This window comes from Podarcis melisellensis, assembly GCF_964234715.1.
Source record: "Podarcis melisellensis genome assembly, chromosome: 7".
Classification (NCBI taxonomy): Eukaryota; Metazoa; Chordata; class Lepidosauria; order Squamata; family Lacertidae; genus Podarcis; species Podarcis melisellensis.
The window spans coordinates 37,318,558-37,344,484 of NC_138539.1; the positions used below are offsets into that span (position 1 = coordinate 37,318,558).

The 25,927-nt window shown below is 42.0% G+C and overlaps 1 protein-coding gene and 1 long non-coding RNA gene across 8 annotated transcripts in view; both read right to left on the reverse strand.

Moving 5' to 3' along the window:
• LYN (LYN proto-oncogene, Src family tyrosine kinase) overlaps window positions 1-25,927 on the reverse strand; it is a 46,398-nt gene that overhangs the window by 3,007 nt on the left and 17,464 nt on the right. For 4 of the 7 annotated variants that reach the window (XM_081917556.1, XM_081917553.1, XM_081917554.1 and 1 more), the window contains exons 3-12: window positions 23,343-23,385; window positions 23,138-23,246; window positions 22,490-22,588; window positions 22,290-22,393; window positions 20,026-20,175; window positions 18,448-18,600; window positions 9,760-9,942; window positions 6,780-6,856; window positions 860-1,013; window positions 11-142 (exon numbers count right to left, since the gene is read on the reverse strand). In XM_081917556.1, coding sequence (XP_081773682.1) covers window positions 11-142; window positions 860-1,013; window positions 6,780-6,856; window positions 9,760-9,942; window positions 18,448-18,600; window positions 20,026-20,175; window positions 22,290-22,393; window positions 22,490-22,588; window positions 23,138-23,246; window positions 23,343-23,385 — 1,204 coding nt within the window. The remainder of the gene's footprint in view (window positions 1-10; window positions 143-859; window positions 1,014-6,779; window positions 6,857-9,759; window positions 9,943-18,447; window positions 18,601-20,025; window positions 20,176-22,289; window positions 22,394-22,489; window positions 22,589-23,137; window positions 23,247-23,342; window positions 23,386-25,927) is intronic. The other 3 variants (XM_081917558.1, XM_081917555.1, XM_081917559.1) reach the window with 1 other exon arrangement.
• Window positions 16,226-18,440, reverse strand: LOC309373465. The gene is made up of 3 exons (XR_014170058.1): window positions 18,055-18,440; window positions 16,480-17,990; window positions 16,226-16,439 (listed from the first exon to the last, which is right to left on the reverse strand). It is a non-coding gene; the product is annotated as an uncharacterized lncRNA (long non-coding RNA).

Consider the following 25,927-nt stretch of genomic DNA (forward strand, 5'->3'; position numbering starts at 1 on the left):
AAGTACATACCTGGATAAGGAATTTTCCCATAAGTAATTATTTCATACAGAAGCACTCCAAAGGACCACACATCAGACTTAATAGTAAATGAGCCAAAATTAATGGCTTCTGGCGCTGTCCATTTGATAGGGAATTTTGCACCTACAGAGAGGAAAACCACAGCAGTGTTTTAAATCTAGTTTCATTCATGTAACCATTAAAAACTATTCATAAGGTGATTCAGATGGTGATTCATAAGGGAAAAGTGACTGAAAAATTGGAAGTGACAATGAAGATTCTTCAATAGTATGGAAAATAAACTCTGACAAAATGTTGAAGGAACTGGTGTTCAGCCTGGGAAGTAAGACGGGGGGGGGGGGGGGACGGACGACAAATTTGCACTCTTCAAATACCTGAAGAGTTGTTCTCCGCTGCCCCAGAGGGTGTAAGTTACTGAAGAGTAGATTTTGGTTTAATGTTAGGAGAACCTTCTTGGTTTCAAGATCAATGGAACTAATTGCCTAGAAGGCTGCCCCTCATTGGACATCTGCAACAGACACTGTTCTGGAGGTCTTAAAGCCATCTTCTGGAGATGTTCTAGCTCTGGATTTCCTGCATCATGCAAGGGGTTAGCTCCTATGGCCTAAAAGGCTTCCTCCAATTCTATGATTTTATGACAGGAGCCCGTGAGAAAAATGTGGAGGTCTGCTATGTCTCTCTGTAGAAATGCAAGTGCAAACCAAGTAGCAAAGTAGGAAATCCCAGGGGCAGAGAGCAGAGATAGAACAGAGTGTGTTGACATTTAGATATTTCTAGTGAAACAAGTGGCTATTAACAGAATTATTCTTATAGGGCTTAAAATTATAATGTGATACAAACCTTCCCTGGCTGTATATTCATTATCTTCAATTACTCTAGCAAGTCCAAAATCAGCAATTTTGCACATTAGAGACTCTGAAACAAGAACATTAGCTGCTCTCAGATCACGATGGATGTAGTTTTTTCTTTCTATATATGCCATCCCTTCTGCAATCTGCAACAACAAATAAAATATCTTTAACTTTTGTACTGTTCTTTTTTGTAAGCACTTTTATACACACACAAATAATATTTGTAAACAGTCAGGGAAACTCCTTTTTTAACATATCATTTTTACACATTAGCCATGATATGCACAGCCTCCAGTATTTAAAATTTGAAAATATGGATACACTTTAGTACTGATAACACCCCTTTGCTTACATTAAATATCATTCATTGCTCAATGGTAGATTGTATCTATAAATGGAGGGGAGAGGAGGGAAATGGGGAGTGGGTTGGTCAACATTCATAGGTTTTCCTCATTTTCAGTTTACAGAAGTGCCATAAAGTACCTTTACATACAGCCAAGGACAGCATTTGGTATAGGCTTGCCATATGGCTTGTTAACTATTTAGGCTTTTTCTTGTGCAATGGAACATTCCCCTTGTGGGTTCCTTAAATCTGTTCTGAGGTGCACACAGTGGGGGGAAAGGGGACAATTTCTATTGTGTTACTCCTTGTGCTAGCACAAATATTTAGTTTTCTATGAATCAGCTCCCATCTAAAAATGCTTTGCTTGAAATAATAATAATTATTATTAATAATATTTCCAGCTCCTTTCCCCTCCCCTCCTTGCAGCTCACTCACACCCCCTGTTGATGGCAGGTTGCCTCCCTTCTTTCTCTGTTGCACCTCAACTGGTAGGGGCAGAAGACTGTGTAGGGCAAGGGTTGCCAAGCTTTTAAGGCCAGGGAGAACATTTGGAATTTTGAGAAATGGCCCTGAGTGCCAATCACAAAATGGCTACCATGGTGCATGTCACATAACACAAAATGGTGGCCACAGCCAAAAGAGAAGAGGCAGGAACACAAAATGGTTCAGGCATGTCTCCCCCTAATTGCATTGTGGATTTCTGAGGTGATGTTTACTGAAACCTATCTTGGGCACCATCTTGTGGGCACTATCAAAGGCACCAGTGGGCATGGAGGCACCCAGTTGACAACTCTTGGTGTGATGTAATGTCTCTGCCTGGCAAGGTAAAGATGTCAGAAGACAGACAACACAGCTCAGATCATAGTTGCCCTGCTTCTGTTCCTCAACTTCTAGTACTTCTATCAGGGCGCAGCCAATTCTGTCCCTTTGTAGCACAGTTCCAGAACATACCACCTGTCTCTTTGTTATGATACAAACATAGGGGTCCCTAATCCAGAGAGACCAGGACAGATGCAGACTGGAAAAGCTACTAATCATTCTTTTCAGGGCTGCATTAGCTAAACGTTTTCAGTTGAGTTCCCAGCTATATATTTATTTTATATTTTCTAAAACAATGCAACATGTAAAAGGTATCAGTTCCTAGTTTTGTTGAGCAAGTTTGTCAACACGCAGCCCAACCAAGGCTGATGAGCAACACACTTTTGTCTTCAGTTATCACACGCAAACCAGATTTCATTCTTTTTAAAGTCAGTTGGACTTATTTGGCTTAAATAGTTTTGGCTGTTCAAGGGACTGCAGAACTATTAATAGATACCATAAATGTCTGCACACTCTTTAAAATGTCTCGGGTACCAGTCCTGTTGCAATATGCAGATCAGCATCTATTTAAAAAAAGGAACTGCACACTCGCTTTGTTCCTCTTTTTGTGGGCCAGGCAATGGAAAAATACTCATGGTGGTATTTCCCACCACACTGTCACAAGTGCTGAACACAGTTTTTGTGAAGAGAAATATTGCACAAAAGCTAAGCCCTTGAAGAGGACCAGCAGTTTCTCTCTGGTGCAGAAGGCTCAGAAAGTAGGGCTTCTTGTAACCAGAGGATGTAGCTACTCCCTTAGTGGCAAATATTTCCCGTCCCCAGGATCTGTTGTTGTTTCCTCTTATTTTTATATATATATATAATTTTTCTACTATGAGGGCTACGGCTAAGATATCTGTCGAAGTGTGATAAGAAGCCTGTTGACTGAAGGGATTTATAAAGACAAGAAGCCTACAATATTGAGATGAAATGGGGGCACAAAAGGCTGGATAGGACAAACAAACCCATTACAGATTGGCACAGCATTGAAAACCACAATAAAGATGGTACAAATAATGCCAGAAGGAGAAAAATGAAGGATCGTGCTTCCTGATACCAAGCATAGATTGGCCCTAGTGCAAAGGATTTGTACCTTTCAGATATTTCTCCCCCTGCAAGGAAACAATGATTGTATTGTATCCTGGAGAGAGAGAAAATGAACAAGTAGATGAGCTGACTGCAGCAAATTTAAACCAATTTTCAGTCCTTGGGTAGGTCTAGAGAAGAGGAAGCAGGAGTGGGAACTTCCAAGGTATGTGCAAAGACTTCTTGTTATTTTAAAAGGTCTCTCTAGGTCCCTTCCCAGCAATCAACCAACCAAAATCCCAGTTAGAGCATGACTCTTTAACATTGGCAACAGAGTGCAGCACACAGGTGCAAACCCCCAGCAGATAAATTTGGAACTTAAGGGAAGCATGTGGTCTGCTACCCATGAGGAAGGATTAGAGAAGGTGTGTCATCAGCACCTGCTCCAGTCCATTTTAGGAAGCCGCCCACCCCTGGCCACAAAATCACATTTTAACTTGCTCCTTCACAATGGAAGAGTTTGCTTGAATGGCTGGATTGGTTTCAGGCAAACGGCGCCAATTCCAAGGTTGTGTGGGGTGCCTGAGCAAAGCAGTCTTGGGTAAGTCCCCTCCTTTTGCTGGTGGCAGTGCTATAAACACAGCCAGATGGATAGATTAGCCACCATTTTAATTTCCCACAATGCCCCCAGAGTGTTGTGACATCGAAAGCACTGTGGAAATTAAAATGGCAGTTAGACCCAGCCATATGGCACAGCTCAGAGTAGCAGGCCAGAAAAAAGTTAAGGGCTTATCATTGGTAAGCTCAGTCCAGGTGCCAGGTTCCTAACAGTTGCTTAAGGGTGCCAGATGCTGATGCCAGCTCCACAGGCAAGCACCCGTGGCCAGAGAGACAAGCCATTTCTTTTGCCTGGGGCTGATGGGAGTTGTAGTCCAAACCATTTGATTCAGTGAAGGCTGGCCTATTGGGAGAGTATATTGGGCATATTGGGAGAGCATATTGAGCATATTGGGAGAGCATATTGCACGCACACTGGAAGGGAGATATGTACATATGAAACTGCCAAGTGTGACCTATTTAGTATTGTCTACCATGATTGGCAAGATCTTCCCAGGGTTTCTTTCTCAGTCCTATCTGGAGATGCTGGGATTGAACCTAGGGCCTTCTGCACCCAAAGCATGCCCTCTACCTCTGAGTTCTGGTCTTCTTTCCAATTGACTCATGGTCACATACTTTATCTACTCCACATGTCCAAGAAGTTCAGGTACATAGTTTACAATTTAGTGCAGGAAAAAAATTATTTAAGATTCCCCTTCCGTGCCAGATATGACCCCCCACCCCCCAGACGTTTAATGGCTAGCAATGCATTCCAGATGTTCCCCAAGAATGAACTTCTAAACACAACTTGCAATCTTAACAAATGGTTATATCACTACTCCTGAACCAATGATGTTCAGTGCTGTAAGATTAGGGTAACTGTATATGGTAACTTGCATCAGAGAAAATAAAAATACTTCTGTTGGAAATGCTCCTGGTGCCCTATAGAGTGATGTAATATAGCATATTTATTTTTCTTATATTTAGTAATCAGAGCTTAAAAAAATTAAACTACCAGGCATGTTCAATATTTATTCACAGTCTGCATCTATTCCATGAAATGAAAATTTCCATGAGGAAAAATGCTATTTTAAACCACGTCTGGGTCGTGTTTGAAGCTAAAACTCTCAAGTTCTATATAAACTGTTTCAAAACTGTGTTATTGTGAAGCCACTTGTGTGTTTTAAAACAGAAATGTGGACTATACAAGTGCTAGTAAAGAAATCACCACGAAAAAGAAAGCAACTGTAACACAGTCTGAAGATAGATATTAATCGTTGCTAGTATGGCATGTGACATAGATAAAGATATGAGGCGTCTGTTACTATTACAGCCATTTTCAGCCAGACTGAGGCCAACTTTTGCAACAGGAAATTAAGGTCATGTTCAAAGGATATTTGGTACAGGACATGTTGCTCTGTAGTGTTGTGCCCTCTGGTAAATATTGTTTTAAAAGGATTTAAATGTTTTTGTTTAAAATCTACCCAAGCACTGTGGGCCCTTCTCCACATAGACTTTTTCTTTTCATTGCCATTGTTTTGAAGATGAGCAATGAATAGAGCATAGTATATTCCAACCAGCTGCTATTTGTTCTAACGAGAATGAAAGCCATTTGCAAAAATAAGGAAGACGAAACCAAGAGCAAGCTATTGTGCAACCTTCACCAGAATGCAACGTGCTTGCTCTGACTCTCATCTGACTTGCCTTCCGCGCTTCTGTCTCTGGCCACATCCACACCAGCCATTTAAAGCACCATTCTACTACTTTAGACAAACGGTAGTTTGTTAAGGATGCTGGGAGTTGTTAGGAGACCCCTATTCCTTTCACGGTGCTACAACTCCCAGAGTGCTTAAACAATCAGTTCCTCTTCTGAGAATTGTAGGTCTGTAAAGGGAATAGGGGGTCCCTAACAATCCTCAGATCCTTTAGCAAACTACAGTTTTCAGGATTTTGTGGTGGAAACCATGACTATTTAAAGTGGTATAATAGTGCTTTAATTGCATGGTGCAGATGAAGCCACTCCATAGTCATGGGGTCTGTTTCTACAGGGACTTTTGTAGCTCCTTTTACTGCTTTGGGGAAAATAAGGGTGCAAGTTACTTGGAAGCACTCTCTAAACTGAGGGAAGGGACTACAAACACCATTCTGCATGGGTTCCTGCTCTGTGAGCACCAGCAAGGCGATCCAGGATGCATTGAGCCAGTGGATGCCCATCCCTCGCAACGTGTCACTTCTGAATAGGGAGCAATACTTCTGAATTTGCTGCACTCTCTTTGGGGTTACCCATCATTGACAGGAAGTAGTATCTGTCACGGGAAATTTCATTCACTCCCATTTCTTCCTGGTTAGGAGCAATCCTTATCAGAGGTTGTACATCAGCCTCTTAGACACCCCTGCCACCGTACTAAGCCAGTGCTACACCTTGGCCTGGGCAACATTCATTGTATTCTCCTTGGCAGCAATTTATTTTACTAAACACAATGGCAGCCTTCTTCCAGACAGCACAAGAATAATCTCTTTCTTCTCTTGCCAATTCCCCCATGCTAATTAGAATATTTGTGAATATTCCATGACATCACAGCAACTCGGGCAACATTTGGAGAGACAAACAGGCAGCAGCCCTCTAAATACAATTAATTACACTTTCGTAACTAAGCAAAGTTTACACAGTAAAGGTAGCATTGTACATAAACTGCAGTTAGGGCTACCTTTACACACCTATGGTCAGGATGAGGCCAGTTACATCTCCCCATGCTGTGCACTGGGTTAGCTATATTTATATAGTTCAACTCAGGCACATCATTCTATTATTCCACCTATAGTTGACCTGCCACTTCCTCCTCAAAACGGACCCAGATGTGACTTGACTAAGCCACAAATGGTAGGGGATAACACAATGTGCCTGGGGCCCCAGCAATTCAGAGAGCAATTTTCTCTTGCCACATCTGCAGGAGAAATCCACTTTAAACCAAACTTTCAGCATCCAAAACCTGTCTCAGTAAACCTGGCTTCCAGATAACAGTGAAAATGAAGCATAGCTAGTGCCAAGCCAGCCAAGTATCAAAAATAAAAATAAATTATTTACCTGAGCTGAGAAGTCAATGAGCTTTGGAAGTAGTAATTTCCCACCATCTTGACTCTTCAGGAAATCCAGCAAGCTCCCTGTGTGGTAAAGGAAGGGCAAGACAAGGTGGTAAGAAACAAGTCAAACTCAGATGTGAGTGAATGCCATGAAAATATTTCTGGGGGTCTTGTGAGTGAATAAGGTTTTTGAAAACAATCATCTCTATTTAAATGGATGGGGAAACTTACCTTTTAACAACACTAATACATTTCAGCTTTCTACAAAACCATGCCAAGGGTGATTGATTTTATGAGATTAGTTTAAAAGCTGCTTTAAGAAATTGGCAAGAGATTCATAGTGTGTACATATCAGGCTTATGTGCAGTGGAAAAGATCTCAGTAGCACATGACAAATCTGCACTCACTTTGCACCCATTATTATTATTTTAAATGAAGCAGCCAAACAAGTAGGCCATGAGAACTCTACCAATGCAAATAGCTGAGGACTTGCCATATCCTGCTAGGAACTCACAAAACACAGCAACTTTTCAAAGGTTACAGAAATATATTGGTCCTTCAGTTTGACATAGGGCTTAATGTGCATGGTGTGTGTGGGGGTGTCCAGGAAAAATTCATCAGATGCATGTGCAGCAAGTGTCTGGGAAAGTGGTGCCTTTAGAATTTTGTGCCTGGCTGTTCACTACAAGTTGCTGTGCTGAGGGAGCACAGTGCAGTTTGTTGCATGAGGCAGAAATTATTAGGTGTGTATTAAGTGTTGGAAAAGTTGTGACCGCTAAATTATTTGCTGGACACATTATCCACCCTCTACTGTATATCCACTGCTAAACTGAAAGAGTGTGGGTTCAGGGAACCTAACTTAAAAGTGAGAGGAATATGCAAGACTATAATGTCTTTAGCTGCTTAATCTAGGCATTCCCAAACTTTGTACTCAAAGGGCCCTCTTGAGATGGCTGGAAATTATTGAGACCCTCCAGTCACAAAATGGTGACTTATCAAAGCAGTGTCCAGCATGAGCAGCTGACACTGACATTGTTTTCTTTTGATTTATGATCACTCTTTGGAAATTGCTTTTAGTCTTTACCGCACTGTTCTCTTTCTAGCAAGCAGCTCCACAGTTCAGTTTCCTTGAGTTAAATACAGACATTAGGTATGGAGGCATTCTGACTCAGCTTTCCACTTTAGGAAGAAGATGTTGATCCAAAGACTCTAAGCAGAGAGGGCTTCCTATTTTATATTTTCATCTCCCCGCACCAATCTTCTCAGAACTGTTTTTACTCATTGTAATTTCTCCTCCCCTCTTCTATACCTAACTTATCCACTTCTCATAAACTGCCACTTTTTCTCATTCCTCCTTCACTTTAATTTGTTGTTACTTTTAAATGACTGTTTCTCTCTCTTCCGAATTTTCTTCAACACCTGTTCTAGCCCTTTCCAGTCAGCAGAGGGGCAACCTCTTATCTGCTTCCCCTGGCATCATTCCAACAAAAGGCTATATAGAGGCCCGAATTCCCTCTCAAGTGATTACTAGGCAGCAGTGGCTTATACTCAGCACATGTATGAATTTTCAAATTTTCTCCGTAAGCTAAAATGGTTGGGGAACTGCATTTTCAGTAAAAACTACAGACACTTCTGCTTCTGCCAAAGTAACAGTACATACTAATGTTTCCTTTGACCCAATGCAACACGCAGAACAGAGAAATATTCTCCTATGCTTCAGCCCAACAAAATCTTAGAAAGATGGGGGAAATCTGCAGCACCTGTCAGAATACCAGCCATTCAAATATTTACCCTGCATGTGCCCACTCAGTTGCTTCAATTGGCGGAATTGGTACAGTGGTACCTTGGGTTTCATATGCTTCAGGTTACAAACTCCACTAATCAGGAAGTGGTTGCTCCAGGTTAAGAACTTTGACCCAGGATAAGAACGGAAACCGTGCACCAGCGGTGCAGCAGCAGCAGGAGGCCCCATTAACGAAAGCACGCCTCAGGTTAAGAACCATTTCAGGTTAAGAACGGACCTCTGGAATGAATTAAGTTCTTAACCCAAAGTACCACTGTACTGCTATAGGTGCCACATACCAGTTCTGTATTTGTAAGAACTCAGCCATTTAGCATGGCAGGGCCTACACTTTGGAATTCCTTGCCTGTTGACATCAAGCAGGTACCTTCACTATATTCTTTTCAGTGCCTGCTTAAAAACATCCTTGTCTAGACAAGCCTACCCAGGTGATTAGAAGATTAAGCTAATTTTAATCTGATTTAGCATTTTAGAGTATGCATTTTCCCCCTTGTTTTCTCTTTTGTAAACCACTTTGAGGGTGGTGGTGGTAGTTGTTTTTACAATCAAGTGGTGTATAAATTTTATGAAATAAAAACAAACAAACAAATGTTAATTAGTTCAAAATAAGCCACTTATCTATTCTGTCCCAAATTTGGCATGAACCGCCCTCAAGCTTTCATCTCCTACCCACTGCAAAGTTCAAATGTAGCCTGCTGCATGATTTTCTAATTATAATCCATAGAACAGGTTCACCCCGCCAATTCCTCATGATGATGGCAGAAGGCAATTCAGCAGACCGTGGCCCCTTAGAGCTCTAGTGCAAAGAAAGGATGTTTCTGGATGACAACCCTCATCATTCCTGGCCATGCTAGATGGAGATGCTGGGAGTTGAAATCCAACAACGTCTGGAGGGCACAACTTTGGCTATTTGCAGAACAGACGAAACTTTGACCAAATTGTTTCTATAAGTGTATTCCTCTTGACCTATTTATTTCTATAAGTGTATTCCTCTTATGATACTTAATTTAATGTGTAATATTTTTTGCCCAGGGTAAGAGACTGCTAACCAGTACTCAAGTTACTACAATCCCATAATGAATGGCTATCAAATTGTTGGTTAGAAGTGCCTGTTGCAATTGTATCATACACCATTTCCTACATGCAAATGGTACTTCTGGTTAATGAATTCAGTAATACCTACCTTTTGCCATGAATTCAGTTATGATATAAATTGGTTCTTCTTTGGTAACTACAGCGTAGAGTCTGACCAGCCTGTCATGCTGAAGTGATTTCATAAGGTTGGCTTCTTCCATGAATGCCTGCGCAGACATGGTGCCTGGCTTCAGAGTTTTCACTGCTACTTTGGTATTGTTATTGTAGTAACCTAGAACAAAAGGGATAGTTATAGGAGAAGAGACATCCAGAGCGCTTCACTGCAAGAAGCCAAGTTACAGGGAACCAGGCAGAGGGCCTTTTCGGTAGTGGCATCCGCCCTGTGGAATGCCCTCCCACCAGATGTCAAAGAGAAAAACAACTACCAGACTTTTAGAAGACATCTGAAGGGAGCCCTGTTTAGGGAAGCTTTTAATGTTTAATAGACTATTGTATTTTAATATTTTGTTGGAAGCCGCCCAGAGTGGCTGGGGAAACTCAGCCAGATGGGTGGGGTATAAATAAATAAATAAATTATTATTATTATTATTATTATTATTATTATACCTTAGTTGTCGAACAGAATCTGTTCTGGAAGTCCATTCAACTTCCAAAAACATTTGATAACCAAGGCGTGGCTTCTGATTGGCTGCAGGAGCTTCCTGCACTCAAGCAGAAGCGGCGTCGGACATTCAGCTTCCAAAGAACGTTCACAAACCGGAACACTCACTTACAGGTTTGCGACATTTGGGAGCCAAAATGTTCAACTCACAAGCTGTTCTGGATCCAAGGTATGACTGTATTGGCCTAGAAAACTGTACTTCAGTCTTTGCCAACCTGGTGCCTTCCAGATGTTTTGGACTGTAAGTCCCACCAGCCACTGAGCACGAGGTTGAAGAAGGCTGAACACTGTATGTACAGAACAGCCTAACACACATGTGATGGGACGATGAGCTGCTTGTGCGTAAAATGCAAGTCCCTCAGAGTTTGATCAGGTTTTCAAACCTCTGCCTGTGACGGAGCCCCTCCAGCATGGCTGCGTCAATCACTAGTAGAATCCGAAAGTGGCTGCTTTCGGAAACGTTTCCAACATAAAAGCTCCTTAACGGAAACACGTCGTCTGGCCTCTCGGCGTGACAGTTTCCGTCGAGGTGTGGGTGTCCCTATAGGAGGTCCTGAGACCTCCCCACTGGTTTCGCTTGAAGCGTCTCTGAGCCATCCCTCCGACTCACTTTCCCTTGGAGTTCTTGCTCGCCCTCTACTGGTTCCCTCTTCCGCTGCTACTGCTCTCTCACCCTCAGGGAGCCTTTGCACCTGCGGCGCTTTAGATGTCAGTTCCCTGACATCCACCTCCCCTCCAGGGCCCCCTTCACCCCCTCCCGTCTCCTCTCCTACTGGCGGTGAGGAGGTAAAACCCCTGAAAGAACCTCCCTCATCTTCCGACGTCGCGAACACTTCCTTCCACTTGTTGCTGTTCCTACTCTCTAGGTACTCTTCGTCATCAGAGTCCACTCCATCTTCCAACTCCGACTCCGCGAACCCTTCCATTTCCTCTTCCTCATCGGTGGTGCCGAAATACTCCCTCCTAAACCTTGCTATAGGCTGAGGTTTCCTCGGGAACCTTTGGTGGAACGTTTCTGTTAAAACCTCGTCATTGACTTCCTCTGCACTTACCCAGGTGTTTTCTGACTCCGGTTCCCCTTCCCACGCCACCAAATACTCCACCTGATTACCCTTCCACCTGGAATCGAGGATTTCCGCTACATGGTTGCGGCGTTCCCTCTCTTCCAAGGCTGGTCCCCTGACGTGCTCCCCTTCACGTCCCCCCCTGTATGGTGACAGTAACGACCTGTGGAACACTGGGTGCAATTTCATGTGGTTGGGTAATCGGAGTTTGAAAGCTACCGGGTTGACCTGCTGAATCACCTCAAAGGGTCCCAATCTTCTGGGCCTCAGTTTCTTACAACCCCCTTTGAACGGCAACCCTTGGGTTGACAACCACACTTGATCCCCCACCCTTATGGTTTCACCTTCCCTTCTGTTCTTGTCTGCCTGCTTCTTATATTGTGCCTTGGCCCTTTCTAAGTTGAGCTGGAGCTGCTGATGGATGGCTTCCATCTCTTCTACAAAATGTTCAGCCGCTGGAACGCTCCATCTCTCCCCTCCTTCCCCTGGAAATGCCCTGGGGTGACACCCGTAATTAGCCAAAAAGGGACTCATCCCTGTGGACACATTCTCCGCATTATTGTAGGCAAATTCTGCCAACGCCAACTTTTCGACCCAATCGTTCTCTCTGTCATTGACATAACACCTAAGATATTGTTGAAGAATGCCATTTGCCCTTTCCGCCTGCCCGTTGGTTTCAGGGTGCCGGGCAGTTGAAAAATTAACTTCCACGTGTAGCAAGCTCATGAGCTTCCTCCAGAACCTGGAAGTAAATTGTTTGCCTCGATCTGAGATCACCCTCGAGGGAGCCCCGTGCAACCTAAAGATATGTTCCACAAACAACTTCGCCGTTTCTTCCGCTGTGACTGCATGTGAGCATGCTACAAAATGGCACATCTTAGTTAACAGGTCTACTACTACCATGATGGCTGTTTTCCCCTTGGACCTTGGCAGATCCGTCATAAAATCTATTGATATCGCTTCCCAAGGCCGTTCTGGTGTGGGTAAAGGTTCTAATAACCCTGCCGGCGCCCTTCTTTCCCCTTTGGCTCGCTGACATTGGTCACACCCTCTTACATACTCCCTTACATCTTCCCTCACCTTAGGCCACCAAAATTCCCTGGTAACCAACCACATGGTTTTGTGTTGCCCAAAATGTCCCGCCGTGGGGCTATCATGCAACTGCTTGAGTACTCTCCCCCTCAATTCACCTTCGGGTATATACAGTGCCCCTTTGTAATACAATGCCCCATTTCTTTCCTCAAAACCTCCGGGGCTCTCGCCCTCCCCCCTGAGACCTCTGAGCTTATCCTGGGCATATTCATCATTTTCCGTTTCCTCCACCAGTTCCCGTTGCCCCACCAGCGCCGCCCCACACACCCAGCGGTCCTCCGGGATGACATGTCTCTCTTCGATCACCTCCTCCCCTTCCCAATATTCTGGTTTGCGTGAGAGCGCATCCGCCCTGACGTTTTCTGGGCCTGGCACATAACAAATCTCAAAGTTAAATTTGGAGAATTCCTGTGCCCATCTCACTTGTCGTTGGTTGAGCACTCGAGCTGTTCTCCAATACTCTAAATTTTTGTGGTCGGTGCACACTTGCACCTTGTGGTGTGCCCCAATTAATAAATGTCTCCACCTCCGGAATGCTTCGTGAATGGCAAGTAGTTCCCTGTCATACACCGTGTAATTCCTCTCGGACTTATTCAGTTTCCGCGAGAAGAATGCACACGGTCTCCACTCCGACGCACTCCTCCCCGGTTGAAGAAGGACCGCCCCTATAGCCCGGTCGGATGCATCTGTTTCCACTCTCATGGGTTTTTGTAAATCCACATGCAGAAGTTGTTCTTCCGAGGCGAAAGCCCTTTTCAGTTCTTCAAAGGCTCGATCCGCCTCCACCGTCCAAACAAATTTCTTCTTGCTGCTGAGGCAGTCGGTGATGGGCGCCGTCAAGTGGGCAAAGTTCTTGATGAACTTCCGATAAAAGTTCCCAAACCCCAAGAATCAGCATAGTAAATTCAGTCCAGTACTCACGGACAGATCTGCTTCCTTGCTGGCAAGCCATTAACTGCCTTCGCACCACCCCCTGCTCAATATCGCTGGAAAACATCAGGTCCATGGCACGAAAAAACTTCCTCGTGTCCTTTAAGATCTCATTATTCGCTGCCATCAGGGGTCTAACCCAATCTTTCGCCCCGGATTCGAGATGGCCAATCACATACGCCACTCGCGATTCCTCGTCGGGGAAGTCATCAAACTGCAAGTTTAGAGCGTATTGCATCTCTGTTCTAAAGGCATGATAGTTCCTGGGATCCCCCCCGAATTTCTGCACCAATCCTGGTACCTTTCTGGCGAGCGGGGTGGTTTTCTCCTTTCCCTTTTCTGCATCCTGAGCCCTCCTCTCCTCAAGCCTCGCCGTTTGCAGCGCCAACTGGATCTCCAACGCTCTGTACCTTTCTTCCAGGCTTGGACCCCCTCCAGCTGCTCCTGCACCCCCGGTTCCGGCTGGGTTGCTCATGATGCTTCTCTCTGCACAAGCTGGCTTTCGGTGACTTTCGGATTGCTGTGATGGGACGATGAGCTGCTTGTGCGTAAAATGCAAGTCCCTCAGAGTTTGATCAGGTTTTCAAACCTCTGCCTGTGACGGAGCCCCTCCAGCATGGCTGCGTCAATCACTAGTAGAATCCGAAAGTGGCTGCTTTCGGAAACGTTTCCAACATAAAAGCTCCTTAACGGAAACACGTCGTCTGGCCTCTCGGCGTGACAGTTTCCGTCGAGGTGTGGGTGTCCCTATAGGAGGTCCTGAGACCTCCCCACTGGTTTCGCTTGAAGCGTCTCTGAGCCATCCCTCCGACTCACTTTCCCTTGGAGTTCTTGCTCGCCCTCTACTGGTTCCCTCTTCCGCTGCTACTGCTCTCTCACCCTCAGGGAGCCTTTGCACCTGCGGCGCTTTAGATGTCAGTTCCCTGACAACACATGACCTCATTTTCCATTTCCCCCACCTCACATTTACTTCAATAATATTTTGTAAAAAAAATAAATACACAAATACATTTTGATGGCAGGAATTAAACTTTGAGATTTAATCCTGTCAATGCAGAATGCAGACCATGGCAGAAGTGAGAGAAATATTTTCACAGTCGTTAACCAATATAAACTAGATGGTTGCCAACTTCCTGCAAGCTTAATATTCTGTGATGATTTGACACTGCAGAAGAATAAGCTGCTACAAATAAGAGGTCTTCAAATCCCAATGTTTTCATGGTGGACATAATATGGGTTGACATGTGTCAGGCGGCCTCAGTTGGCTGTTTCCCCAATGAGTGCCCACCGTGTACCTGTGAAAACATGTATCTCCTTTTCAAGTGGGATTTTTTCCCAAGGGAGCCTTGCCTATCACTTCATCTGATGTCATCTGTGCACCAAAGAAGTTTTTATTCTCCTGGGCATTTTCATTTTTAGAGAAGCACGGCCATGTCATCGCCCTAGCTGAGATCAGCTGCTTCAACTGTCACCTGGCAGGAGCCATTCCATCAGGCTTCCTTCTCAGCTGGTCATTCTAAAACTGTAACTTTAGGAACTGGTGCATGAACTTGTTTTTTCCCCCTTTCCTTCCACATCCCTTTCTCTTTGTGTATAAATGAAGTCTTTCAGACTGTAAGCCCCAAAGCATATACTGGCCTATGACCGATCCTGTAAGCTGCTCTGGGAACTTTTTAAGCCAAAGAGCAGGATAAAAGTTCCCTGTACACATGGTAAGATGCAGAGGACACATGACAAAATTAGCATTATCTGGCTGATCAGACAGGTTTAGACAGTACCTTTCTCTAGAGCATATTACTTAGCTTACTTGAGCCTTGTAGAACTTTTTGCTCTTTGAGGACCTTTCAATCCCCTGCTCCTTTGGGCACACTATGAAAGATGGTGAACAGACCCACATTGCACAACTGGTTGGTCTAAAACAGTGCTTCCCAAACTTAGGTCTCCAGCTGTTTTTGGATTACAACTCCCATCATTCCTAGCTAAGCAAGACAGGGATGATGAGAACTGCAGTCTAAAAATAGCTACTAGAGACCCAAGTTTGGGAAACATTGGTCTACGATTATGCCAAGAGATGACCAGAAACAAATCTTGCCATATTAGGGACTGAAGGTAGACAGCAAGAACTATGCCAAGCTAATGGTGTATATTAAACTAGAAAAAGTGTACGTCTATGAACTGTGGATGATAGAATTTGGATCTGAAATATTGCCTATGCTTTTAAAAGGACAGAAGACACAGACTGGGGGAGGGCAAGGTGTTGATTCCAGTTGATCAACTGAAATCACCTCTCCAATTTCATTCTTAATCTCCTCTTGCAAACAGTTCCATCCCTGTCATTTCCTGTTTCTGTCGAAGTAAGCTCTTGCCCATGGAAGCTCATAACACTACAGAGTTATTAGCCACCATGAAAATATCTGCATCCTGAAACTCAGGATACAAATAAAATAAAGCATAATAAAGTGCCCCACAACACTGCTGGTTTAGTACTATGTACAAACACAACCACTACTCTAAAATGTTTTCCTAAAACAACAACAACAAGAAGAGTTTGGATTTGATATCCCGCCTTTCCCTCCCCTTCAGGAGTCTCAAAGCGGCTAACATTCTCCTTTTCCTTCCTCCCCCACAACAAACACTCTGTGAGGTGAGTGGGGCTGAGAGACTTCAAAGAAGCGTGACTGGCCCAAGGTCACCCAGCAGCTGCATGTGGAGGAGCAGAGACGCGAACCCGGTTCCCCAGATTATGAGACTACCGCTCCTAACCACTGCACCACACTGGCTCCCTTTGCCATCCTGAAAACAAAACAAAACAAAACAAAAACAAACATAAACCTTCTCCTATCACACTCCCATTTTCTGTGCACTCACTGTGCTTCCAGTGCTGAGTTTTTAATTCATGTTCACACAATGTGATCCAAAATGCATATGCATCCAGTAGTTTGTTATAAAATACTACTGTCCAATGTGTTGTTTCTCAAACCAGCTCACATCACTGGAGTTGTTAAGCCATTTCTAGTTCGTCTCCAGCCAAGGTCTGAACACCTTTAAATAGGGTAAAGACATCCACCCCATCAGTGCCCCCTGGTGCATACACAAGCAGAAATAAACCGAAGGCTAATGAAGCTATGCCAATGTGAACAGCTAAGGGGAAAGAGCTGGAAAATCCACTGCGGATAAAACAGTAACTTCACTGCAATGTAATGTAATGTGAGAACAGCCTAGTTTTTTACAATTATATTTCTTTTCACTCCTTTGCCATCCTGAAATCATTCTGAAACAAGCAGTGCTAAGTAAATGCAATCCTTGGGAGCTGATGGAATTCTTAGGCCCTCCAGGGAGAAAGACAACTGGAGCTCTACCAAAGCATGCAGTTTAGTTCCAATCAAAAAAGGTCTGCCATCATGCAAATCAGCTTTTCATACTTGTAGCAGGGAAAGGAAGAATGTAGTCAGGCTTCACAGTGCAGTAATTTTACCCATAACGTAAAAGTAACTCACAGAGGACCAAGCCAAATTTAGACGTCAAAGAGGCTCACATAAACAAGAGGAAACATCTTGAACCAGAAACACTCCCCCTCTACCCTTTGTGAGCACATACGCAGGAACATAACTTCCTGAAATTAGTTCTTTCTTCTGCAGCTGACAGTGCTTCAATAACCCCTGCATATTAGCTCAGTAGGCAAACTGTTTTCATATGGGCTCATTAAACAGCAAATGCCCTGATGATGTCATCCCCAGAAAATGAAGGCACGTTTTCTATTACACTAACAAAGTGGCCAACCAATATGGTGGGTAGAGAAGGGAGGAACTCATGAAGATGGGGTCACCAAAGCATACCAAGGTGCATTACTTAAGAAAGCACAGGCAGTGCAGCTCAAGTGAAATGCTAGTGGACACCAAGACTCCTTGTGCCAGGGAACAGATTTTGCCCCTGTCCCAACAGTATCCACCAAGTACAACATGGACCCCAGCTTCATGCTGTCAAATGGGAATCAAGCCAGGGATGCGGTTACTATTTCTGCACTCCCTGGTGCAACTCTACCTGTCTCCACAACATCGGATATGTGCCTAGGGAACAACAGGTGAAAAGGCTACTTTTCTGCTTCCAGCTTCTGTCCATTGAGCACTCCCATCACTATGGTGGACAGGAGCCTGGAGAAAGAACAACAGCAGATGCCATTGTTCATGCAAATAATTATTTGCAAGCCCTGTTCAAATGGTCAATTCACATTTTGGTTTACAGCAAAATCGAAAGCATGTTCGACCATTTGGATATTATCCCTACCCACAGTTTATCTGATGATATCCCACTTTTTCTGTCCCACAGCGTGGGATTCACAAAACATTTAACAACAATAATTTAATGCACAACATTTTAAACCAGAGATGGCTAAATTATGGCACACCAAATGTTGTTGGACTCCAACTCCCATCACTCAAGTCTGCATGGTCAACAGTCAGGGATGATGAAAGTTGCAATGAGTTAGTATGACATTGGAATTGAGCTTCAAACTAAGGCGCAGTGTGGATCACCTTCTGTAGCATTTGTAGGCTCCAACACAGCCAGCTAAAGCTAAAACTGAAAAAACAATGCTGATTGCAACACTCTCTCTCTCTCTCTCTCTCTATATATATACACTAAGTAGTATTACTCTTGCCTCTGACAAATATACTAACATCAGGGTCCTTGATTACATCATTCTGTCAGGGCAAGAAATTCTGCTTGCCAGAAGGAATTATTTCCCTTTCCCTTGTGTGCTGTTCTAGGGTTCTACTGATACCTCCCAGAGCCAATCTGTGGGGGCACAGAGTGGGGAAGGGGAATAAATCTTTACGAGCATGCACACATATAGTGCTTCCCCATTCTAGGAGTTCAAACAAAATGGGGCATTTTTACAAATGAATGAACCTAGTTCATTTCTTATGTTGCATCACTGAACATGAACATAGTTAACAACCCAGCATGTCAGTACTGTGGTGTCACACATGTTGCTAAATATCTGAATTATCCACATGATCAAATATCTTACCCATCCAGACTTCTCCAAATTGACCAGCTCCAAGCTTTTTCACTAATTTGATTGAGTCCCGTGGAATCTCCCAGGCATCTTTATCCCACGGTTTCTGTGGTTTGGGACTGAGGCATGCCTTCTCCAACTTTCTGCATAATCCATCTGGCTGCTCTGTTTAAGAGACAAACATCCTTACATTTGTACCTTAAGCAACACCAAAGTGCATAACAAAGGACAACATACATGCAGAGATTTAATTTATTGAAAACCCGACAGGAACAAAACTATTTTCTTCGTTGCTGATAAACAACACAACATGTGCCATAGGTTCTGCTGCACTGGATTTTTCCCTCTGACGATGACACAACATGGTGTAGTAGTTCAGATACATGCAACTGGGACAAAATATTCTCTCACTTTGGTATATGGCAGCCTTCCACAACCTGGTGTCCACTCCAGATGTTTTGGACTAGAATTCCAATCAACCACAGAAAGCATGGCTAGTGGTCTGAGTTGCAGTCTGGAGAGCACCATGTTGAGGAAGGCTGGTATATGGCAACTTGTGGGAGGCATACCCTTCATGATTCTCAGTTTTAAATGCATATTTGCCTCCTTTTGCCATGAACAGAAGGATAACTTTAACTACACCAGTAGATGCCACAGTTTGCATCTTATATGGATTGCTGACAACTATCAACAGTTGATAGATTTTAGTCAGATATGTGTCCTATGAAAACCTATTTTGGTCACTGGGGTAAGTAAATATTGTTTAGGCTTCTGAATATAGAGCATGCCAAGATCCCAGGAATTCATAGATTAAGTGTCATTCTTTTTGTTTTAATGAGTTTGCTTTATATATGTGTTGTTGTAACCCACCCAGAGCTCTTAGGACAAATGGTGGGATCTAAATTAAAAGGAATTTCTTAAGTATAGCTGTCACCTGTTTAACCTCAGAAAATACACTCATATGAAGTGAAGGCTGATAGTTTTAAACCAAGGATCATTATTTTGCCAAATGTCATATATTAAAAGTCATGCCCTGAAGTATTTAAGATCTGCAATCAGGTTGAGTATGGTTTTCCCAGCTGATGAAAACAGCTTCATGGGTTGTTGTTGTTTTTCAGCAAACTTCTGTATAATGCATCACTATGCATGAGCTACATGTTCTTTTTAAATGTCACTGGTGGTTTTACTTTCCCACATCAAAATATGTTCACAAGATTGCTACCGTGTTGGCACACAATAATTACAATGCCGATAACTTCTCAGCTTATCACTATGTCCATACTAGTGTTTAAATATTGCTTATACTCAGGAAGCAAAGTGTTCCCATTTACACTGAGCTGATATTTCTCACACAATCAACTCGGTTTCAGGCTGATGTAAAATCTTGTGATCAAAGCTGACATACTTTTAGTTCCCACCCTTGAGAGAGTTGTGTAGAACTTTCATCAATGTCCACCTTTACACAATCTGCACTATAAGTTAGAATGCATTTGACTTGAGTGATCTGAAATACAGCAGTAGTTTTTTTATATATAATTATTTAATAACAACTTGCATTTTAATAATAGTCCAGTAAAGGTACTGGCTTACTTTGGTAATGTTTGATCATGTCACTGATACAGGGAAAAGTAATTCTTGGAGAGATGTAATATCCTCCATTGTCTAGACTTCTGATTTTGTAGTGCTTGACGACATCACCATGTTGTCTGTCATAGTCCCTCATCGACAGAGAGTAGCTACCTGTGTACAAAAAAATAAAAATAAAAATCATAACCACAGGTTAAATGGGAGTTAGAACGAGCCGCATCAAATCAGAGTTTTGCTTTCATGTTGCTGTATTTTCCGAATCCAACAAAATCATAACTATGATATGTTTGAAACAAGCCCAATTCCAAACTGGTTGAGGTGAAGTTGCAAGTGAAATATTCTGACCTTCTCCGTATGGATGTCCTGGAGGAGAGGGGAAAGGGGAAGCACAGGGGTGGACAGCCTCATTCCCATCATGATAAATAACTGGTTATGACAAACCATCGTTTACCATGGCATCTGAATGCAGCCACTGTGTCAGTGCCAGATTTCTCTATATTGCAATACTGCAGGTACTGGTCAAATTAACATTGTAATATATGTGGCTGTATGATTATTGAATTGGGCACTCCATAAATGATTCAACAAGGTTTTGATGTGAAAAAGAGGTCTAGATAAGACCAGAACAAGTCTCTTTGACCGCTTTTGTACTTTTTATACTATGCTATAAAGTCTAAATCCCACCCCCGTGCAAACACAGAGATCTATGTGTATCTGATTCAGTGTATCTGAAGAAGTGTGCATGCACACGAAAGCTCATACCAAGAACTGACTTAGTTGGTCTTTAAGGTGCTACTGGAAGGAATTTTTTTGTTTTGACTATGTTAGTATATAATCCCTTCACCAGTGCCCAATGTCTCATCAATATTTGTACAAGAGTTTCTCCCATAGCTATTCTCTATTTACAAAGGCTACACAGGCATCATTTCCCAGTTTCTGCATATATTTAAGAATAACACAAAGAAGATAAAAACAAAAATGGATTTGGATATACAAAATCAAGATTTGAATTGGAGTTATTAAATAAGAGAGTTAAAATATCATTTAAAATGTATAAATTACTATTGGAATGGCATTTGAAAGATGAGGAAGTTAAATAGGTTATGATTCATTGGGCCAAAGATATTGGCCATAATATGCAAATAGAGGAATGGAAAAAATTATGGAAAGGGGAAATAAAATTTAGTGCTTGCAGTGCATTGAAAGAAAACATTATGAAAATGATGTGCAGGTGGTATATAACACCAGTGAAGTTAGCTAAAATGTACAAAACAGATAACAAATGTTGGAAATGTAAAGAAAAGGAGGGTACTTTTTACCATATCTGGTGGGAATGTAAGAAAGTGAAGGACTTCTGGGAAATAATTTATAATGAATTCGGGGAAGAAAGTTGAAATATACATTTGTTAAAAAACCAGAACCCTAACCCTAACCCTAACCCTAACCCTTCTACTGGGTATTGTGGGTACAGAAATTCATATGAATGATTAAAAAAAAAAGTTTTTATATGCGATAACTGCAGCAAGGATGTTGTTAGCCCAAAGATGGAAGCAAGAAGAAATGCCAGCTAAAGAAGAGTGGCAAGAGAAATTGATGAACTATGCTGAGATGGCGAGATTAATCGGGAAAATTTGGAACCAGGAGGACCAGACTTTCCTAAAGGAATGGAAGAAGATTTCGACGTATTTGGAAAGCAACTGTAACCAACTGACATTGCTTGTAAGGTTAAAAGAACTTTTGTAAGGAGTAATATATAAATTATTGTGAAAAGAATTAAGAATAGGTATTAAGATTTGAATTTATAGCAATAACTGTAGTAACAAAATGCATAATTAGAAAGGATTTTAGAAAACCATCAGTTGAGGTTGAAGGAAGTCTTAGGCTGTGATAGCCAAAGATTTTGAAATAATGTTTAAAAGGATGATATGCTGGAAAATATGTGTAAAAACCAATAACATTTATATATATAAAAATAATAACACAGCTTAAGGCAAATACTTGGTCCATAGTTCTCTTACCTCTTTGTCTGCCCATTTCTCTGTAATAATTTGGTGTGATTAGCCACATTTATCAGGCTAATAGATTTTTTTTAGTAATGGAAGGTTAGTTAAATGTAAATTGAAAATGCTATCATCACTCTTTGGTGACAGATAATTAGTAAATTCACTCATACATAAACAGAAAAGAGAACTTACTGGAAAAAATTGAGCTCATCAAGGCAGAAGGCTGAGTTTCCTTTTAATTCAAATGAAATACAGAAAGCTCACCTTTCAATGTTTCACTTTCTCTGATAAGGAATGACCCGGGAGCATTCCCAGGTGCTAGAAGTTGCCTTTCTGCATCTTTCCTGGTTATGTCTTTAAAGAACCATCTGTAAAGTATTATGGGAAAAAAGTTACACCTTCTTTGTCTTTCTAAGGGCACAGTGCAAAGTAGAAAATCAAATATTTACAACATATGAACCTACTCTTCTGTTTCTAAGGTGTTAACTTTTGCGACATAGTTGCTTGGGATAAAGCCTTCTCTCTTGGTCAAAAGGGACTTGGCTCTCCACCATTCTCCATGTCTAAGAAAAAGAAAAGAATATTTTGTAAAGATGTATTGATCACCTTTAGTGCCATCCAAAAAGGCTTAGACTTCACCGGAGGGAGAAATATATTGCTTTCTACCAGACATTTCTGGAATCAACTCCTCTAAGAACATGCCCATATTGCTGAAAGTTGAATTATAGATCATGCAATTATAAAAATAAATTTCCGATGATTCAGAGCAAAGAAATACAAGGAGGTTCAGCCCATTCTGCTGTGCATCAACTTGTCCACATTTTGATTAGTGTTTTCTGGAGAGGCAGTTATATTAGTCTGTTGGAGCAAAAACTAATACAAGTGTTAAGATAGGGTGCCACAAAACTCTCCACTGCTAGTCAGACTAACCCCAATAAGTAGTTTTTATCAAGGCAGGCTTTGGGGGGCTTGGGAGAAGCATGGAACTTCAAGATAGAAAGCTTGTGTGCATATGTATAAGTAACTAGTATAATGCTAGTTATTAGGTGGCAACACACACATAAACGTGATCTAGGAGCAACAAACAGAGCAGTGACTATTTCGATACTTACTCCTCCAGAATTTTCATTTTTTCTCCTTTTTTGAAGGACAGATCATCTTCATGAATGCCATCATAAGGATACAAGGCTACCACAAGGTCCTGATGTTCCTTTTCCTCTGCTAATACAGAAATTCAAGCAAGATATTCTTACTCATTTTTCAAGTCTATCAAAACAGCAACTTGTAGTAGTAACCAGCAGCCTTTTAGAAACATACCTTCTATAAACCTCTGACCTGGCAGAAGGATATCACCAGTTGCCTTGAAAAACAACAAGAAGAAGAATTTAAAAAATTGTTTTATAACACTATCATATTTATATAAAGGCACACTTATAAAATTAGTACATGTTTAAAACTATTTTTTTTAATGATGACTCTGTTATCTCTGGCAGCTTTTAGATATAATTTATAGCATTTACACTGAGATTCTTAGAAGACAAAGTGTAACTGTTTACACGCCTTCGGCAGTCAACACCTTTGCAGCTTACAGGAGAAGAGGCACATGCTCTGAAATACAGCTAATTGGGAAACTGCTATATGTTTATCAAGGGGCAAGTGCTTTATTAATATGCCTAATCCAGAGTTGCTTCTTGAAAGGGGTGACTTGCAGCCTGATCCTATTTGTGCTTAGAATCAAGTTCCACTGTTCTACTCCCTTGCAGACAGCTGCTCACAGGATTCTAGATTGTCTGAAACCAGCCTTTGGGCAACCTAGCAGCAGTTAGACCATTAACTGTTGAAAACAACTTGTTGCAAGCATGGAGCAAAAACTGAATACAGTGGTACCTCTAGCTACGAACTTAATTTGTTCCGGAGGTCTGTTCTTAACCTGAAACTGTTCTTAACTAGAGGCGTGCTTTCGCTAATGGGGCCACCTGCTGCTGCTGTGCTGCCAGCACACAATTTCCATTCTCATTCTGGGGCAAAGTTCTCAACTCAAGGTAACTCTTCCAGGTTGGCAGAGTTTGTAACCTGAGGTGTTTGTAACTCAAGGTACCACTGTATTTTGAAAGTATGCTGATGCTTAATAAATGCTTGAGAGGGTTTTTTAAAAAAACAAAACAGCTGCAAAAAAGGACACAATACTGCTTTTACTTTGAAAACAAGCCTCTTCATAAATTTAAGTCAGAAAATTGCTAGTTAATTTTCCAATGGTCTACAAAAAGTGGTGGAGAAACCTCTGATGGGCCTTCTGCTAGTTCAGTGGTGCTGTGGGCTTACCTAGCAGAGGGCTGCAGTAGTGCTCCAATAAGAACCTGGCACTTGGGTCAGGAAGAGCCACTGTTTAAATTTCCTAAAATGACCCTGATGTACCATCATTCTGGAGAACAGTGGGAAATTTATAGGGACAAGGTCCTCAGATAAGCTGCCCAGTGTTCACTGGAGAGCACTAACACTTTTATTTAAATAAAAGTAATAAAAAAAATATTCAGTAGCACCTTATAGACCAACTAAGTTTGTTCTGGTAAAAGCTTTCGTGTGCATGCGCACTTCTTCAGATACACATTGTGCATGCACACGAAAGCTTATTCTAGAACAAACTTAGTTGGTCTATAAGATGCTACTAGACAATTTGTTATTTTATTATTATTATTTTGACTGTGTTAGACCAACACAGCTACCTACTTTTATTTAATTATTTTTTTAAGGAAGAGACCAGGGCAGGTGTTAACAGTGAGTCCAGCCATGGAAGTGGGGCTCCAATAGCTGCCTAAAGATACCATGCACTGACTCAAGGCCTGCCAGGAAGAAAAATCCTCTGTTAATGTCAGTGGATCTATGGTTCTAACTCCATCACTCAGATTCAGTTTACAAGATGTATGTGAGCAGCTATAGCATGTCCTTGGAGCACAGCTTGCTCACAGAGATGTAACTGTGAAGCAAGATGCATATAGATCCAGTCACATAGAATCCTGTGCCTCTGGCAACTGGAAAAAAAATGTTCCTGCTATTTCAGAAAAATGTACCAGGCACTCATACTTGTATGTTTTAGTATTTCTCCATGTGATTATGGGTGTGCACAAAATCTTCTTAACAGGCACAGAGCCTCTTTTATAAACACACGTTCCCTGGGCTCTTAAAGCACAATGCGCCTTTGAAATAGTGATGCCTTGGAAGCATTTAAGATACGTTGTTCAATCATTTTTGCGACTTTCTTTAAAAAGGAGTAGGCAACATGGCACTCAAGTGATGCTACTGGGTTACAGCTCCCATCATCCCTGTCCATTCATCATGCTGGCTGGGATTGATGGCAGTTAAATTCCAAAACAGCTGGAAGGGACCACACTGGCTCCCTATGGCATACAGCAAGGGGGAGAGGGTCTCAAAGCAGTTTTGGTTGTTAGTTTCTGTGCTGCAGCCATCTCTGCTATTCTTCTTTATTAAAACTTCTTTGTTTGTTTGTTTAAAGAACAACCCCTCAGCGCATCTCCATCTCTGCTTTGTTCACACCTATGCCATTGTTTAAAACAGATATTTTTCCTTTCAGTGTTACTCCCTTCTCACTGTACTCAATGTCTCTCTCTTCCATTCCTCATCTGAGAGAGATAAAGGGTGATGAACCCTCAAATACTCCATAGTACACAATGAATAATACTTCTGGTACTCTGTGTCGCCTTAAGTTTCAGATTCAACTGCAGTAATTTAGAGTACGTATCTTATTAACAAGCAAACATCTATATATTTAAAACATCCATCAACTGAACTGAACTTTCTATAACTGAACAAGCTAACTGACAGGCTTGTTCTTAAGATTCTAGTTATCTTACAGATACAGTAACATATACCATCATGGAGTGTGT